Source organism: Mastigoproctus giganteus, chromosome 10, assembly GCF_048544385.1.
Source record: "Mastigoproctus giganteus isolate SK-2022 chromosome 10, ASM4854438v1, whole genome shotgun sequence".
NCBI lineage: Eukaryota > Metazoa > Arthropoda > Arachnida > Uropygi > Thelyphonidae > Mastigoproctus > Mastigoproctus giganteus.
In genome coordinates, this window is record NC_143584.1 from 171,613,277 (window position 1) to 171,631,053 (window position 17,777).

The window sequence follows — 17,777 nt, forward strand, 5'->3', positions numbered from 1 at the left end:
GATTCTTCATGCATTGAGAATCTGCAGATAAATGAACCACTAGGTGGCAGTGATCACAGTGTGCTGAAGTGGGATTTACTCAAAGAGGTTAACTACCATCAGGGGTAGAGGGAAGGGTTTTTGCTTTCGTGAAGGGGACTACAGTGGTCTGAGACAGTATTTAAATTCTATACGGTGGGACCAGCTGATGATGTTACCAACAGAAAATTCAAAATGGGAAGTATTCAAAGAATTTATCTTGGAAGCTACTAGGCTTTTCATACCAACTAAGAAATACTGTTCAAGATTTAAGCCTAAATTGATGTCAGATGAACTAATTAGACATGTGGCAGACAAAAAAAAATGCATGGGATACATATAAATTAACAGGTGACACATAAGCCTATGATAGATATAAACTGGTCTGTAACTAAGTCACAAAGGAGGTTAGGCAGGCAAAGGCAGATTACGAGAAATCTTTGGCAAAGGATGCAAAGAAAAACAGCAAAGAGTTCTTTACTTATGTAAACCCTAGAAGGAAGGGGATGAATCAGATTGGTTCACTTGATATCGATGGTTTAACTGTTGATGATCCTGCTCAGGTAGCTAACAAACTAAATGAATATTTTTCATCTACATTCAAACATGAGGAGTTATTCAGGGAGGGGAATGCCAGAGGCAATAAGCTAGATAATCTTGTAATAACTGAGAGTAAAGTGAAAGAGAAATTGTTGAAGATAAATACAAGAAAGGCACCTGGGGTGGATGGGATCTATCCAGTTATATTAAAGGAGGCAGCAAAGGAAGTAAGCAAACCCTTAGCCATAATTATGAGTGCTTCCTTGGACTCAGGGGAGGTACTCATGGACTGGAAATGTGCAAAAGTGACAACAATCCACAAAGGAGGATCAAGGGGAAACACGGGTAATTATAGACCTGTTAGTTTAACTTCTGTTCCCGGAAAATTAATGGAGGCACTGGTTAAAGAAGCACTGCAGGTTCATCTAGACAAGACTTCAGTTATAGCTTGGACACAGCATGGTTTTGTTAAGGGGAAGTCTTGCCTGACCAATTTGATTGGATACTATGATGCAGTCACAAAAGAACTGGATGCAGGGAATAACTCTGATATTATATACTTGGATCTTAGAAAGGCTTTTGATACTGTTGCACATGGAAGACTACTGCACAAATTGGAGCAGTATGGCATTGGAGGCAAATTGCTGCTATGGATAAAGGGGTGGTTGAGGGGGAGAAGACAGAGAGTGGTACTCAATGGACACTGCACATCGTGGACTAATGTTATTAGTGGAGTCCCTCAGGTTTGTTTCAGTATTGGGTCCATTATTGTTTTCTGTATTTATAAATGATATTGATGATGGTATATCAAGCTTAATGTCCAAGTTTGCAGACGATACGAAGGTTGGCAGGGTTGTCAAGGACACTACTGACACTATGCTACTGCAACAGGATCTGGAAAGGTTGAGCAGATGGGCTGAGAGGTTGCAAATGAAGTTTAACATTGACAAATGTAAAGTACTACATATGGGAAACAGCAACCCCAGAGCAACGTATCAACTCTGTGGTACTACACTGACAGTGGTAGAGAATGAAAGGGACTTGGGGGTTGTTGTGCAGGCAGATATGAAGTTTTCTGAGCAGTGCAGATGGGCTGCAAGAGTAGCTCATGGTGTATTGTCGGTGATATATAGGAATTTTTCTACCAATGATAAGGAGGTGATTATTCCCTTGTATAAGGCAATGGTCAGGCCACACCTAGAGTACTGTATACAGGTCTGGAGGCCTCATTTCAAGAAGGATGTAGAGATGCTGGAACGAGTACAGAGAAGGGCAGCAAGATTAGTGAATGGAACAAAGGGGTGCTCTTACGAAGAAAGGCTTAAGTTTTGCAAATTACAGTGTCTGGAAACTAGGCACCAGCGAGGTGATCTGATAGAGGTGTATAAAGCCTTGAATGGTTTGAGCATGCTCAATGCTGATGGGATTCTTCCTCTTGCTCAGAATAATCACCTGAGAGGGCATAAATTCAAACTGAGGAAAGACAGATGTAGGATAGATGTGAGGAAATTTGCCTTTAGCCAGCGGGTGATTGGTTGGTGGAACAGACTTCCATCCCTTGTCATGGAAGTTGATAGCCTAAATAAGTTTAAAGCTCAGCTGGACAGGTATTTCGAACGAACAGAGGGGTGAAGTGGAAGTGGTTATTTTTTATTTATTTATTTATTTTTTTTTTTTTGGCTGATGCTGCATAAACTTGCTTTCTTGCATCAAATGCCTCTACTAATGCTAATGATGAATAATATGTCGATTTTTACACTGCTCAGAGTAAAATATACACTATTATATAGTGTATATTTTACTCTGAGCAGTGTAAAAATTCATAGTGATCAGAAAAAAAAATCCATACTTTGCTTAAAGCTTCTGATGAGATTTCTATCTCATCTGCTTGAGGGTTTAGATAAGATACACAGCGCATCTGGCCCAGAAAGTGGTACGGTGGCACTTTCTTCCAGAAAGTGCCACAATGTTATTCCAGTTGATAAGCTTACAGTTTTAAATTAAGCCTTCTGTTTGTTAAACTACCAAAAGCCAATTTCCAAAATGTCAAGATGGGCATAACTGATTACAAATTCAAACACATTCATAATGAATTGTGGCATCTGAAAGGCAGTATCAATGAGAATTGGTGTATAATATTTGCATGTGTTGGAAAAACTTTTGATAAGAAATATATTTAATCTTATTTTATTTTGTCAATATTGGCAGGCTAGTTATTAATATTTTCAATTCAAGCACTATGTATATGTAAATTCAAGCATTCTATATATATGTAAAATATTTCCGTGCATAGTCAGCATCTGTGTAATTTAAGAGTAGGATAATTATCACTACTTACGCATTACATTGTTACAAACATGCATGTATGGAATAATACAATTAAAAAAGAAAAAATCTTTCATACCTTTAAACATGATAACCTACATCTCTGGGATTGAGGTAGATGGCAACACTGTCGTCCAAAGAAGTTTAAGCCTCTGTCAATTTCTATAAGATAATCAGATTACAATTCAATTTTTAATGAATAGGACAAATTTAAATACAGTAGATAACAGTTAATCCTGTATAACAAATATAAAGGCATAATTTATTTTTATGCATGTACAGCTTTGGTTTCTATTATAACCTCAGACAAATTCACCTTATGTGTCTGATGATTTACTACACTGATAAAGTTAAACCTTCTACAAAATGAAACATGAAAAATCAAGAATAAAATACATCACTAAGAGCTGGTGTGAAATTTCATTTAATATATTTTTCCAATTACATAGTCAGTGGCAGCATGTGATCAAATTGCATGTTTGTACAATCACCAATTTTTTTTCAAATCAAATTAAAGTTGGTATATTAATTTAAATTATTTTATTTACCTAATGCTCTCCAATAATCTGCTATAAAGCAAAGTTATTTACTATTACACACACAAAAAAACATACCAACGTGGTGCACAAATTCAAATAATGAAATATCTTTTGAATTTACAGAGTTTACATCAAAATTCTGACCATAAAATATACACAATTTACAAACAATATTTTCACCCCATACTTGCCTTGGTGTAATTTCTAAACAAGCAATGAACAGGGAAAGTATTCCGGCTTTGGAAAATCTGGCAATGCTAAACTCACCCATCCCCTCCCATCTCTTGGTAAATCCAAGGCAGGTAAGGCCATGAAATCAATACTGTACTTGTATATCCTGTATATGTAAATTTCATTTTGTAGGCTGGGACAAAAATCCTGCATACAGGAGGAGAAAAACCCATCTTCGCCAGAGATGAGCTAGATATTATCTCAAGTGAAAAATATTGTTATAGAGACCATTCTGTGAAGAGAATTGAATGTAATCTTTTCCAAACAGCAGTGGATCTGTGTATTCATATCAGGTAATTTATGGACAAAACAATAACTGAACTTAATTGACTATTTCGAAAACATATCACATTTCTCAAATTTATAGTAATCAATTAAAAACTATACAATCAGAGATAAAATGAGGCAATGAGGAAAATACAGTAAAAATGATTGGTAAATAATCTTTTTCAAAGCAATATAATTACTTTTCAGATATCTTCATTTTATCTCTTTCCACTGGTGGTCCCAGGTGGATGCTAAAGGCGCTAGGCCCCTCTCCCCTACCTGAATTTTTACTACTACAGAATGATTAAAGCTTAATGATTTCCCAAACACTGCTTTAGCCCCCTTTAGAAAATCTTGGGACTGCCACTATCTCTATCTATACAGTTTTTAATTGATTCCATAAAGTTTGAGAGAGAGAAAATGTTTTTTTTTTTTTTGAAATGTCTGATTCAACTGTAAAGGCTGGAATAAAAACATAATAAATAAAAGCAATACAAGAGAGTAAGTGACAAATAATTGTTCACTTTAATAATTAATATTCACTGCTATTAATTAATGATATGCTTAACTATGGAGGCACTTTTGTTAACATGTATGTACTTCTCTGTATAACCTTTGCCAATAATGAGATTAAATTAATAAATGTACAGCCATGCCTCGCATAACGAGTGTTTCAGTTACCGCTATTTGAAAAAATTATACCACTTTTCACTTTACACAATGCAAATTTCCAGTTAACGCTATCTTTTTTTTTTTTTTTTATGTAGTAGTTGAAAAATATTTGAATTGCGTGTTAAGCTTACTGCGCATCGGAAGGGCAATAAACAAACGTTTGCCTGCTGCCCACCTTGGCGTGTTACATCAACCATCAGAAGAAGACGTGTTACTTGTTTGTCTCCCGCTAATAAAGTCAATGCAGACTTGCATTTAAAAATTAAAATTTTTAAATGAGCCAGATGAAAATGTTACCGCAAAGGAGATAACAGTAAAAGAACTAGATGAAATCTTTCGTATCCCAGAGAACCCCAAACAAAAGGTTGGAGGTTCTCTGCGATATTTATTTCGCCAGGGCCCAGAGAAGTTTGTTGTCGGCTATCGGAAATTGATTGATGAAAAGAGGAGAAAGTCAACACTGTTCAAATATTTCTGCAACAGTCATTTCTTCATTGTGTATTTTATATCAGAGGTTCCCAAACTTTCTCGGTTCACGGCGCTCTTAGTGTCACAGTAATATTTTCACGGCACACCTAGACCAAAAGAAATACCTAACAGTTCCGTTTTAATAAGAAATATGAAACTGTGAACTACCTCGAGCTAATAGTTCGCGCGGTGTCCGACAGCTGTCGAGTATTGCTGTGTTTCCCTCGAAAATTTAAAATATTCCGCGGCGCAGTTTGAGAACCCCTATTTTATGCAATAAACATTTAATTCCATAATTAGTTTCATTATATTTTACATTGTATACAGTTAAAAAGTTATTTAAAAGGTATTTTTAAAATTCTTTATAGACATTCCAGAAGGTCAAGGACCAATTATAATTTTTCCTATTAATTATTATATTCGATTAATGCGTTTCCGTTTTACGCGATGCGCTTGCGGGACGAATTAATCGCGTTAATCGAGGCCAGCCTGAATTAATATATTAATTATATAATTTAATGTGTAATTAAAATACAGTATTTTAAGTACATTTATATATAGTATTAATTTTCTTAGTTACTTGGCGCCTCCGTAGCCAGGTGGGAAGGAGCAGCAGTGCGTAGCACACGCTTCTTGATTTAAACCGTGGTTCGAGCCCGTCACCACCAAATACGGAGGATGCGGAAAGGTCAGGGAATGACCACCGCATATCCCGGAGCAATATGGCCTTAGTTGCTAATGCTCCTTAAAAAAAAAAAAAAAAACCAAAAAAACCAAACTTAGCTACTTACTCTTGAGAATTTAATCCAATTTTGCCCCCCCCCCCCCAAATGTCTTCAGAATCCTGGTACACTATTGTTTTTGGACATCACTGATTGGAAACGTTTATTACTAACTCAAGTTACTCTTTTGAATTTAATTCAATTTCGCCTTTCCCCAATCCTGAGAGTCGAGCACTATTTTTTAGGACTACATCAATGATTAGAAACGTTTCTTCAAATAGTCAAAAATGATAGAAAATGAAAAATACGATATATAATTATGATTAACTTGTTTCTTGCGCATTCCGCAATGCACATATTTACCATTCCCCAGTAACGCAATTCTCCGAAAACGTATATTTCAAGGAATTCCTTAACAGTTTCACTAATACCATAACGTTCGTTATGGTAAGAATTCCGAATTTTAGCTATGTCACCGTGTTCCCCCTTCCCCATTACCTTCATCTATTTCGAAGCTTCCAGAAGTTGTATAACTTATCTGCTTTATATTGTGTGAACTGCTTCAAGCTGTGCGTATAAACGCAGTTTCACATATACTGTATATATATATATGTATTTTTTTTTCCAAAATTTATATTAAATTAAAATGTTATATTAAAATGTGTCAATAAAAATGTAAACGTTTAGTTGTATGTAAAATTTTTCCAGATTGTCTGTAAAAATCATTATTTCAGAGGTTGATATCCCTAACAGCACATGCAACAACTTGATCATGATTCGGTCATTGCTAATTGCTGTAAGTTAATACTGAACATACAAAGGCTGCATTAATTAAAAATATGGTAAAACTCCAGAGAACGGTATCCCTTACAAAATGGCATCGAGAAGAAAAGGGGAGGAAAGCAGTGGCGTACGGTTCGTAACTCCACCCACTCGCTGTGTTCCCCTTCTTCTCGACAACTGCACGTGGCAGATGTCACGTGACATAACAGAATGTCGGAGCTGAAAAACAACAAAATTAACAGCAAAATTACAATTTTTTTCAGAGCAGCAAGTAACAGAAATGAAATCTATTCGGGGAAGACAAAATTTCACGTAACATGACAACATCTCAGAGTTAAAATAAAGAAATATTAACAGGAAAACAGCAATTTTTTTTCAAAACAAGAAACAAAAAGACAACGAACAGTTTTTGATTGAATCCCTCCTGAAGTCACGTAAACCTAACCTTTTTTCACTAAGCACAAATGAAAGCTGACTAACACGTGCAATTAACAATAAAATTCCTCTTTGTATATGCACAATACGTCAACAGAATTTTTTTTTTTTAAAGAACGTACAACTGACACAATACTAGGTTAAAGAGATGAGAAAAGAAAACTCACCTCATCAGTCCTGGCTCGCGGCAGCAAAACACAACGAAACAGTTTACCTGCAGGATGGAACAAGATACACGACACAACACGAGGAATCACGTGGCAAGCTAACCCAATATTAATTTTTGGACACTTACGGTAATTAAAACGATGTTAAAGGAAAAATATGAACAATTTATGTAGATTTCCAAGTTTCACTTTTCTTTAACTCAGGACGACAAGAGGTACCACGTGACAAGCGAACATAACCGGCAAACCCAGAAAGCAAGCATGACTATGAAACAATACGAATTTCGAATTCACCACTGCAATTACGTCATGTCACATGACGTATGCCTGAAATGAAGAGGGGGACGCAGTGAATGGGCAGAGTCACAACCTGTCAATCTCTGCTTTCCCCTGCTTGTCGTCGCTATTTTGAAGGGTGTACTGCTAAGTGGACTATAGCCAAAAATATCTTATTTGTGCTATGGGCTCTTTGCTCTGGTTTTGCTCCTCCCAAAATTCAGTTACAGATTGTGGTATTGGAAAAACACGTCCTTCACACCCCGGCGCCTCGGTAGCCAGGTGGGAAGGAGCAGCAGTGCGCAGCACACGCTTCTTGATTAGACCGGGGTTCGAGCCCGTCACCACCAAATACGGAGGATGCGGAAAGGTCAGGGAATGACCACCGCATATCCCGGAGCAACATGGCCTTAGTTGTTAATGCTCCTAAAAACCAAATAACAAACAAACAATCCTTCACACCCAGGCGAGGTCCCAGGACATTTTAAAGAGATGGGGTAAAGCATTGTTCAAGGCATCATTAAGCTTTAGTCATCGTGTGGCAATAAGAAAATCGATATTATTTCGATCATAAGGAGAGAGCTATAGCTCCTTCAACCACTACCTGGGACAACCCTGTTATTATTTTTTTTTTAGGAGCATCAGCGACAAAGGTCACATGCTCCGTGTTTATTGTCTATAAATCAACTCTGTGGTACTACACTGACAGTGGTAGAGAATGAAAAGGACCTGGGGGTAATTGTGTAGGCAGATATGAAGTTCTCTGAGCAGTGCAGACGGGCTGCAAGAGTAGCTCATGGTGTCTTATCAATGATATACAGGAATTTTTCTAGCAGGGATAAGGAGGTGATTATTCCCTTGTATAAGGCAATGGTCAGGCCACACCTTGAGTACAGTATACAGGTCTGGAGGCCTCATTTCAAGAAGGATGTAGAGCTGCTGGAACGAGTACAGAGAAGGGCAACAAGGTTAGTGAATGGAACAAAGGGTTGCTCTTACGAAGAAAGGCTTAAGTTTTGCAAATTACAGTGTCTGGAGACTAGGCACCGGCGTGGTGATCTGACAGAGGTGTATAAAGCCTTGAATGGTTTGAGCATGCTCAATGCTGATGGGATTCTGCCTCTTGCTCAGAATAATCACCTGAGAGGGCATAAATTCAAATTGAGGAAAGACAGATGTAGGATAGATGTGCGGAAATTTGCCTTTAGCCAGCGGGTAGTTGGTTGGTGGAACAGACTTCCATCCCTTGTTGTGGAAGTTGATAGCCTAAATAAATTTAAGGCTCAGCTGGACAGGTATTTCGAATGAACAGAGGGGTGAAGTGGAAGTTTTTTTTGTTTTTTTTTTCTGGCTGATGTTGCATAAGCTTGCTTTCTTGCATCATATGCCTCTACTAATGCTAATGCTAAATTGTGTGTGTTCTGTGGTCGATTTTGTTTGCTGGATGAAAACTCGAGTTTCTGGGAGAAAATATCATGCTACCCTCGCCTGAGACTAACTAACTTAGCCGCATTGTGAAAAAGGCCCATAAAAATTCCTCCCGTCACCGATGGGACTCTAACTCAGGTCTTTTCCACTGGTGTAAGGAGGATGGCGATTCTACTGTTACCCATGAAGGCTGGACCACCCCTGTTCACAGTGTTGTTCCATGCACATAATATGGACAAGCAGTTCTAGCAATTTTAGCCCTATCTTTTTTTTTATTTATTATTATTTTTTTGTGCGGCAGTGCAGAATAGGGTTCAAATCTGTGCCGAATAGGGTTCAATGGCAGTGCAGAATAGGGTTCAAATCTGCACTGTTGTTGGGCCAGCCCAACAGTGTAATGCCAGCATTTCTGAGAAATGACTGCACCTTAGATGAGAAAAACGAGGGAAAACATTGGTGTAAGTATGTTTTAAGCCTTGTGAGACAAGAAGACAAACACATTATTAAATCTAAATAGCATAAAACTTACCAATTTTGCTGTGTGGCAAGGTGCTGAGTCCTGTTGAAAAATGCAGTTTTGGACGTCTGTGTGGCGATCCCTAATAACGGGTTTCAAGCACTCCTTCAAGATAAGTGTAGGTTTCTGTATTTACCGTTCCGTTAATAAACTTAATTCGCCCCGCCCCTTTGCTTGTTATGCATCCCAGACCATCTCACCAGCGGGGAACTTTACAGTCGGTGTTATGCAGTCAGGATGGTATGCCTCCGAATTTTAGTCTTTTGATATATCGCTTCCCATCCAAGCCATGCAGGTTGAATTTCAATTCATCAGAAAACATGACAGTGTCCCATTGCTCTTTTATCCATGAAACATGCGTTTTAGCCCAAGCAAGTCACTTCTTTCTCATTTGTTGGATCAACAAAGGCTTCATCTTGGGACGATAGGCATAAAGACCACATTCCGAAAGCCATCTTTGGATAGTCGGTGCACTTGTTTCAACACCAGAGGCCATCTCAAAGTCCAGTTTTAGATCAGGTGCACTAGCATGGCGATTAATAAGGCATAGACATTTTAAATATCGATCTTGGGAAGGCGTAGTCACTCGCTTACGGCCCGATCCAGGTCTTCTCTTCACATCACCGGTTTCACGTCTGTGTGGGTAGCACAGTGGTATCGGCACCGTCCTCCCCACACCGGGTGGAAAATGCCCGTGCTCGAATCCCGTCGATGACGCGAGGAACTTTAGTGGGCTTTTTTCACTCCGTGGCTGAGTTAGTCGTCTCAGGCGTAGATAGCAAGGTTTTCCCTCAGTTTCTGAGGGAAAAATCCCTCAGAAACTGAGGTTTTTTCGTCCAGCAAAGCAGGCAAATCGACCAGAGAACACACGCAATTTACAGACACGAATACGGGTTAATGTAATCATTTACGAGTAATCCTAATATAGTAATTTAATTTAATCACCGGTTTCACGCTTTAATTTCAGCACCCGAGATACTGTTGACTGCCTATTTTATCAGCACGCGTAAAAAGCCCTTCCTGGGACAGAGCAACAGCTACACTTTTTTTTTCTTGGTGTTAACTGAACATATGGAGCCATGCTTATACCTCCACAAAACAGGATACTAATGAGTGTGTATACCTTTCCAACCCCGTATTTATAGAAACAGCTGATGCAATACATTTGCAATTACTGTCTGATGCAATAGAAGCGTTATCTTCTTATTATTATCAGTTTATTAACTCAAGGTTCACCCCCTGTGAAGCCGGTGGGCTAGGAGGGTGTACAGATATTTTGAAATACATGTATACATCATGTACTTTTATCCAAATTTTTAGATCTTTACAATATAATTATTGTCTTGTAATGATTATTATATAGATAAATACATTTATTTAATTGTAAGTTACGTTTACTTAATTGTATTCACTTTGAAATAAAATAGATCTTAATAATTGAAGAGATAAATACACAGGTTGGCTTATATATCTTTTCTTCAGCAAACTAACATAATAGAACTATTTATTTTTCATTATATTATTGCATTTAATTGTTTGTATCATACAAATATCGGATAAAAAAAACCTGCTCAGTTTTCACAGCGTCCTGGTGATTTAGTCCAGATTTAGCCTATAATTTGGGTTCTGTATGTTTTATTGACTTCAAACTTTACCGGATCAATGGAAAAGGAATTGAAGTGTTCAATGGTGTTACACGGGAACATTCCTTTTAGGGAGTCCAAGTTAGATAGCTTCATCCTAAGTGGGGGATGGCTTCTGTTTCTTGCTCTTGTTAGTGCGATGATATCTTCTATCGATGGGGCATCAATCTGGCGAGTTAGCAGCTTGGTGAGTGTTGACAGATTTTTTTTTTTTTTTCTTTGAGGATAGTGAGCTTCCAGAAGGCCATGCCTAGGTTGACTAGGAGAATGGATTTCGAGATGGTGAACAGGTTCCCTCCCAGACGGTTCAGCCACCGCAGAATTCAAATGTTCCACTGACAGAAATTTGTTACATCGAGAGGTAGATGTAGAGGACCAGATTTCCGAGGCATATAGTGGTATAGGTGTGAGACATCTATTAATGTATTGTCCGATCAGTTTGGGGTTGTGACAGCCTGCGAGCTCCTGGAGGATAGCCCAGAAAACAGCATAGGTCTTCTTCTTTGTCTTTAGGAAGTGTTCCTTGAAATTTAAGTCTTCATCCCACGTTAGCCCCAGGTCAGTATGAGATTAAACTTTTGGGGATTGTCTCACCATTAACTGTAACTCGAATGTCATTCTTGGCCTTCCTCTTCGTGATTGTCATGTGAGCTGACTTGGCATTGTTTAGTTGGAGTCCAGCTCGCTGTAAGAAGTCAATTAACTGTTGAATTTGCTTGGAGGTTTCATTATTCATTTCTTGTATCTGTTTGGGGTCTTTTGAAATGATAAAGAATTTTAGATCATCAGCGAAGGAGCTAAAATTTGGATTTTTTGCGAGGAATGGTTCAAGTAGGATTTCAAAGAGGGTTGTCGACATCATCCCACCTTGAGGTACACCCCTCGTTGCATAGGTTGTTTTCTGGTGAGTTCCATTGGCTATAATTAAGTGTCTCCGCTGTAGTAAGGCCTTCAGGATGCTGACAATTTGGTTAGATACTTTGAAATATTCTATTAAGATGTCTGTAAGAGTAGGAATGGAGACAGTATCGAAAGCAGATTTGACATCGAAGAAGATTATGTCCAGTTGGGCTCTGTCATTCAGGGCGTTTTGTGCTCTGAAGAGAGTATCGAGGAGATTAGAGGTCGTGGTCGATGAGCAAAATAGTGTTGAATAATCACTAGGTGTATGAGTTTTTCAAATATCTTTAATAATGTGCATCCTATGGAAATTTGACGGAAGTCCTAAGGAGCCTTGGGGTTTCCAATTTTAGGGACTGGTTTGACATAAGATTTTCAGACTTCCAGTATGGTGCCTGTCCTTAGAATCTTCTGAAAGATTTTTAGGAGGAGGAGATCCACAATGTACACATTGTGGTCCCACCTCCTCCTCTACCACTGTTTATTGTTAAGGTGTGCTCTGTACACACAGAGCACACCTTAACTATAAACAGTGGTATGCCGTCAGGGACCTTAGTAGCTTTGTTGGGTAGGCCATTTATCATGTCAGTGAGCTGCTGCTTAGAGATAATTACATCATCCGTGGCAGAAAGAGTTTTCTGACGCAATACCTTTGCTTTGTGACAAACAAAATGACTGTAATCAAACAATATCTTATACGTTTCAGTACAAATGTTACTTTTTTTAAGGTGATGCAGTTTTTTGTCCGCCACTGTATGTATATCCAGTATAATACCTATGTATGTATTTTTATTTTCCTATTTGAATACTAATTCAAATAAATCGGTATTAAACAATTCAGAATTATTAAAACTATTTAAAATTAAAATTACCAGCATTAAACATTTAAACAGTTTAACATTTGAATAATAAGTAGTTAAGTAATAAATAAAGTTGACTAGCAGGAAAATGTGAATATGGAAACGCATCTTCTCGCATCGTCTCGGAAACGCATCTTCTCGCATCGTCTCGGAAACGCATCTTCTCGCATCGTCTCGGAAACGCATATAAATGTACATACATAAAAAACATAACCGAGATAGGGAGTTTTGATATACATCGCCATTCATAGACACATCCTCAGACGTAAATCCGAGAAATTCCTGTGATCCTCAGAATCAGGTTTGGCTCTGTCTGACTTCAGTTATCTACTGTTTCAGAGACCATTCATATGTGGTGTTCCTTGATGTGAACCGAATGTCTTGAAAATGGAAGTTTTACTAAGTTATCAGTACTGTATTAGCAAAATGATGTAAGGAGAGACTAATGTAACATCAGCTATCCTCTCCCCCAAAAAAAGAATCGACCCACACCTTTTCCCCCCATCGATCTATTTTTTATTATTATTTTCAATTTAGTTTTTATAAACTGAAACAAATAAAAAAAATAAATAAAGTTCGCCAAATAAGTAATCGCTTGTTCCAATAACTAATTATTCTTTTGCTAAAAGTCTACTCTGCAACCGCACTTTCTTAATTTAAGTATGTATCCAATTTGTGCCTGGCAAAGATAAACATATTCCTATTGTATAGTTTACTCAACCATTTCAAAGCTTTAAATACTCTGATAAAGTTCTCTCAGAGAGAGAGAGAGAGAGACCTGTTTTACAAAATTTGCAGAGGAGCTGATACAAAGGCGTAGCGAACAAATGAATTTAATGGTACAAGTTCATATGAAGTTGGAGAGGAAGGAAGCGCACTTCTGAATAACTGCTTCGAGCGTAAAAATTCTTTGCTCATCTCTGCTTTTGATGTGCAGACTTTGCAGAATCTGTTGTGCCTTCATCAGTAACGGCATAACAAGTTCAGCGTCGTTAATGAATATTCAATAAAATTAGGGACTCAGGACTCGTCCTGTGCAACCCCATTCATAATTCAAGTCCAGCGATCAGTAACTAGCTGTTATGGGTAATCGAATTAACAGAGGCAGAAGGTACAAACAAATTCAAGATCACTAGTTGATGTACTATTGACCGCACAGGCACTCAAAGCAGATCCGTACAGAACAACGTGATCAGTTGTGTATATAAAAATAAATGAAATACTTGAAATGTTAGAACGTTTTATTCCAGACGCCAGCCTTCGTGGGTAGCACGGTTGGTAGGTTCGCCATTCTCCCACACCGGGTGGAAAAGACCTGAGTTCGAGTCCCATCGATGACGAAATGAAATTTTATGGGCCTTTTTCACAACGTGGCTGATTAAGTTGGTCTCAGGCAAGGTTGGAATGTTTTTTTTTCTCCCGGAAACTCAGGTTTTCCGTCTAGCAAAACAGAAAATAGAAATCAGAACACACGCAATTTACATACAATATACACGGAGCAATATGGCCTTAGTCGCTGATGCTCCTTAAACACTACAACAACAACCTTGACATAACGTGGCCTCGACAATTCTCCCTGCATACACACTACTCGCACTCCCTCCAGTCATTAATCTGGTAGAGTAGAGGCAGCGAGGGTATACACCAGCTGATCAAGAATTTTCCTAGAGAGTTAATAGGTCCGGTCCGGTCCGGTCTAACGGCCGTTTTAGAGCTGTACTCTCGAAATGTAAGATTTGATTTCGCCATGATGCTCATTATAGCATCAAAAGACATCAATCATACTGCATGATGGAAGAGATGGGGAGGGCTGCCGGAGCTTTGCTCTGGAGACTAAACGTGGATTCCACCACTTAAAGTCTCCAATAAGCAACGTGGTGATACTGCACCGGTTGATAAGAGTCATCTACCATCTAGTATTGCTTAGTAACGCAGAGGAGCAGCATTCCTCCGCGTGGTGACCCCTGGGTGACCACACGGAGGAATGTTGCTTACGACCCCTGCTTACGTTGGTTCGCACCTGGGTTGGCACCTCCTGTATACTAGGTGCCATATTTTAGACTTGCATATGGTGGTTATAGCTAGGTCTATTAACAGTTCCACCATCGTGAAGGTGTAAGTAGAGGATTTGGTTATCGCAGAACGACCGGACTTCACAGAAATTCGGTCCACTTGACTCAAGTGTCATCTAAATATCAGTTCCATTAGCACTTTAGACTCACAAGTAGCAAGACGCTCCCTTTTTCAGCAAGCGGAAACACGTGCGGCTCTTTAGCATTTTATGGTTTCGTTCCTAGCTGAAAAAGGTTGGACAACCCTCTATGATGCCATCAAATATCGCAAATACCCAACTTATCTGCACTTAACAGAGTTTTTCTCTTTGCTCTTTATTTATACTTTAAAGAGCAAGGGTGATTTATACAAACAAAAGATTATTTTCGGCATAAACATTTACCAAAGTAACGAAAGGTAATGACCATTTAAAAAGGTAGTCAAATATGAAATTATACGGCCTTGAAACACAGAGCGGCTGTTTAATACGTTTTATACTCAGATACAAAAATATATCTTCTCGCAAATGTTTTGGATTTTGCGAATGCCTTAATTCACTGGTGCAAACAATAAGTTTACCCTGTGATAAGAAGAAAGAGGACAGATATTCCGCATAACGACTCAATCCGAAATCGTTTTCCTGTTGAAAAACCCATTTGTTTACTTTCTTAGCATTTATAGTCTACTCAAACAGCAGCCAACGTTTCATTCCTATGCTCCATTATTCTTGAAGGAAAAAAAAAAAATAAAAAGCTTCAAAAGATCCGGTTTTCGACGAGAATGGTATTCGGCACTCGTTATGCCAACACGCTAACATCTCATGTAATTGTACACCTGTAAATGTCTCAGGTAACACCTGGAAACTACGCTTCAAATACCCCTTACGTTCTCACAAAACTTTCTTCATCTCTAGTTGATGCCACGCATCGCCTCTCATCCGTTTAGCAGTCTCCGGTAACCAGATTCAAGAGATTCTCAACCATTCCCAAGAAGGGTAGCAAGTACTCGAACGAACGTCTACTCTTGTTCCTTTTTTTTTTTTTTTCTTCATAAATTTTTTTTTTGTTTTTTTATTAACAGGTAGTTTTTGTGCTAGTAAGTTACTGATTTATTATGCCCAGTCAAAGGCCAAATAGCAGCACGAAAAGAATCTTTCTACGATTTCCCCATGTGCCGGAAGAAACTAACAAAGTAGTGGCAGACTTACGAAATCTATTTTCCATCACAAGTACCCTATTTTCTCATTCAGGCGCAAGAACATACAGCAAAAAATAAGATAAGTAGCTTATACTCATTACACATAATTAAATGTACAGTTATTATTGCAAGGATTCTCTCATTTGCAATACTAGTGTATCGTCATGCAAAAATATTTTCGCTAATGAAAAATTAAAATTATTATTATTATTATTATTATTATTAATATCAATTTATTTCCGAAGAAATGTCCTTTTACAGCTATGCAGCTAGAGGACATGAGTTATATACAGAGAAAAAAACATAAAATACAGACATATGCATTGCATACAGAGCCAGATACAATATACGGCCTTAAACAGCCACTGGTGAAGATACAAAAACATAAAGTTATACCAAATACAAAAACATAAAGTTACAACAAGTACAAAAACATAAAGTTACAACAAATAAAAGTGCATCCGGATACATCGAAGCGTGGATATTGCGGTATCACAGAGAGTCCACCTAGAACTTGACTAAGGAATACATGTCTGCAAGAATGGAAGATCTGTAGGTTCTGTCCTTGCAAAGTTTCTCAGCGTCTATGGCTAATCTGTTAAATATTTGGAAGGAGTTGTGTGGAAACATATTGTCCAAGGAGGACATGCTACGCAGCTTCGATCTGTATGGGGAGGTGTTGGACTGGCATCTTCTCCTGTCGGACGGTCTAGCGATGATATCCCAAATATCGGGTGACTTCAGTTTTCCGGATAGAAGCTGAGAGAGGGTAAGAAGGTTCCTAGAGATGATGTGATACCTCCAAGGAAGCGTATTAAGATTGGTGACCAGAACAGATTTTGAGATTGTAGGTGTTAGCCCAGCAACCCTATTTAGCCATTTCAAGATCCAGAATTCCAGGGAGAGGAACCTGGCTTGGTATGATGAGGGTGCTGAGGACCATATAGTCGAGGCATATAATGGAATTGGGAAAATACAACGAAGAATGTATTTGATGATAAGGTCCGGGTTATGGAAGTTGGAGATCTCTTGTTTTACTGCCCATAAAGCCGAATATGTTTTCGTTCGAGTGGCATTAAAGTGAGGCAAGAAGGTGAGGTCTTTGTCCCAGATGATACCCAAATCTTTATGTTGAGTGACTTTTTTAACTGGAGAATTCGCAATAATGATGTCCACATCGTTGGTATGTAACAGGTTTTTAAACTTTCAAGCTCAGATATCACCTACAAGTAGCCCTAGTGTTGCATTACAAAGGACCAGTACATTTGTTAAAAAGAAAGGCGTAATGCTATTGTTAAACTGAACTGTTGCAATATTTTGCAACAGTTCAGTTTAACAATAGCATTACGCTTTTCTTTTTAAAAAAATGTTATTCGTGGATAAAATTAGCGATTCATTAGCGAATAATAAGTGATGGATTACCTAGTTTCTCTGTTTTCATGATTCGTATATGAAGCGTTAGATGAGGTTACGATTCACTAAAGTTTATTTTGAAAGGGGAAAATACTTTATTTTTATTGTCTGTATACTCGTATTTACTGTACCAGCAACCCCAGTATAACACGGTTTCGCTCTCGATTGATAAATTACGGCAATCCTCGCAAAACACGGTACTTTTATAACACGGTTAGAGAATTTCGGTAAACCTCGCATAATAGGTATTTTTGAGCCTTTGTGCAGGGAAAACCCTGCTATTATGTTGGATGTAATTTTTCAACATTTCCACTCTTTTTGAAT

General features: G+C 38.2%; 1 protein-coding gene across 2 annotated transcripts in view; it reads right to left on the minus strand.

Annotated features, from left to right (window-relative positions):
- LOC150079482 (reversion-inducing cysteine-rich protein with Kazal motifs-like) overlaps positions 1-17,777 on the minus strand; it is a 275,557-nt gene that overhangs the window by 126,208 nt on the left and 131,572 nt on the right. For both annotated transcript variants that reach the window (XM_090382723.1, XM_090382722.1), the window contains exon 5: positions 2,963-3,045. In XM_090382723.1, the coding sequence (XP_090238849.1) occupies positions 2,963-3,045 (83 nt within the window). The remainder of the gene's footprint in view (positions 1-2,962; positions 3,046-17,777) is intronic.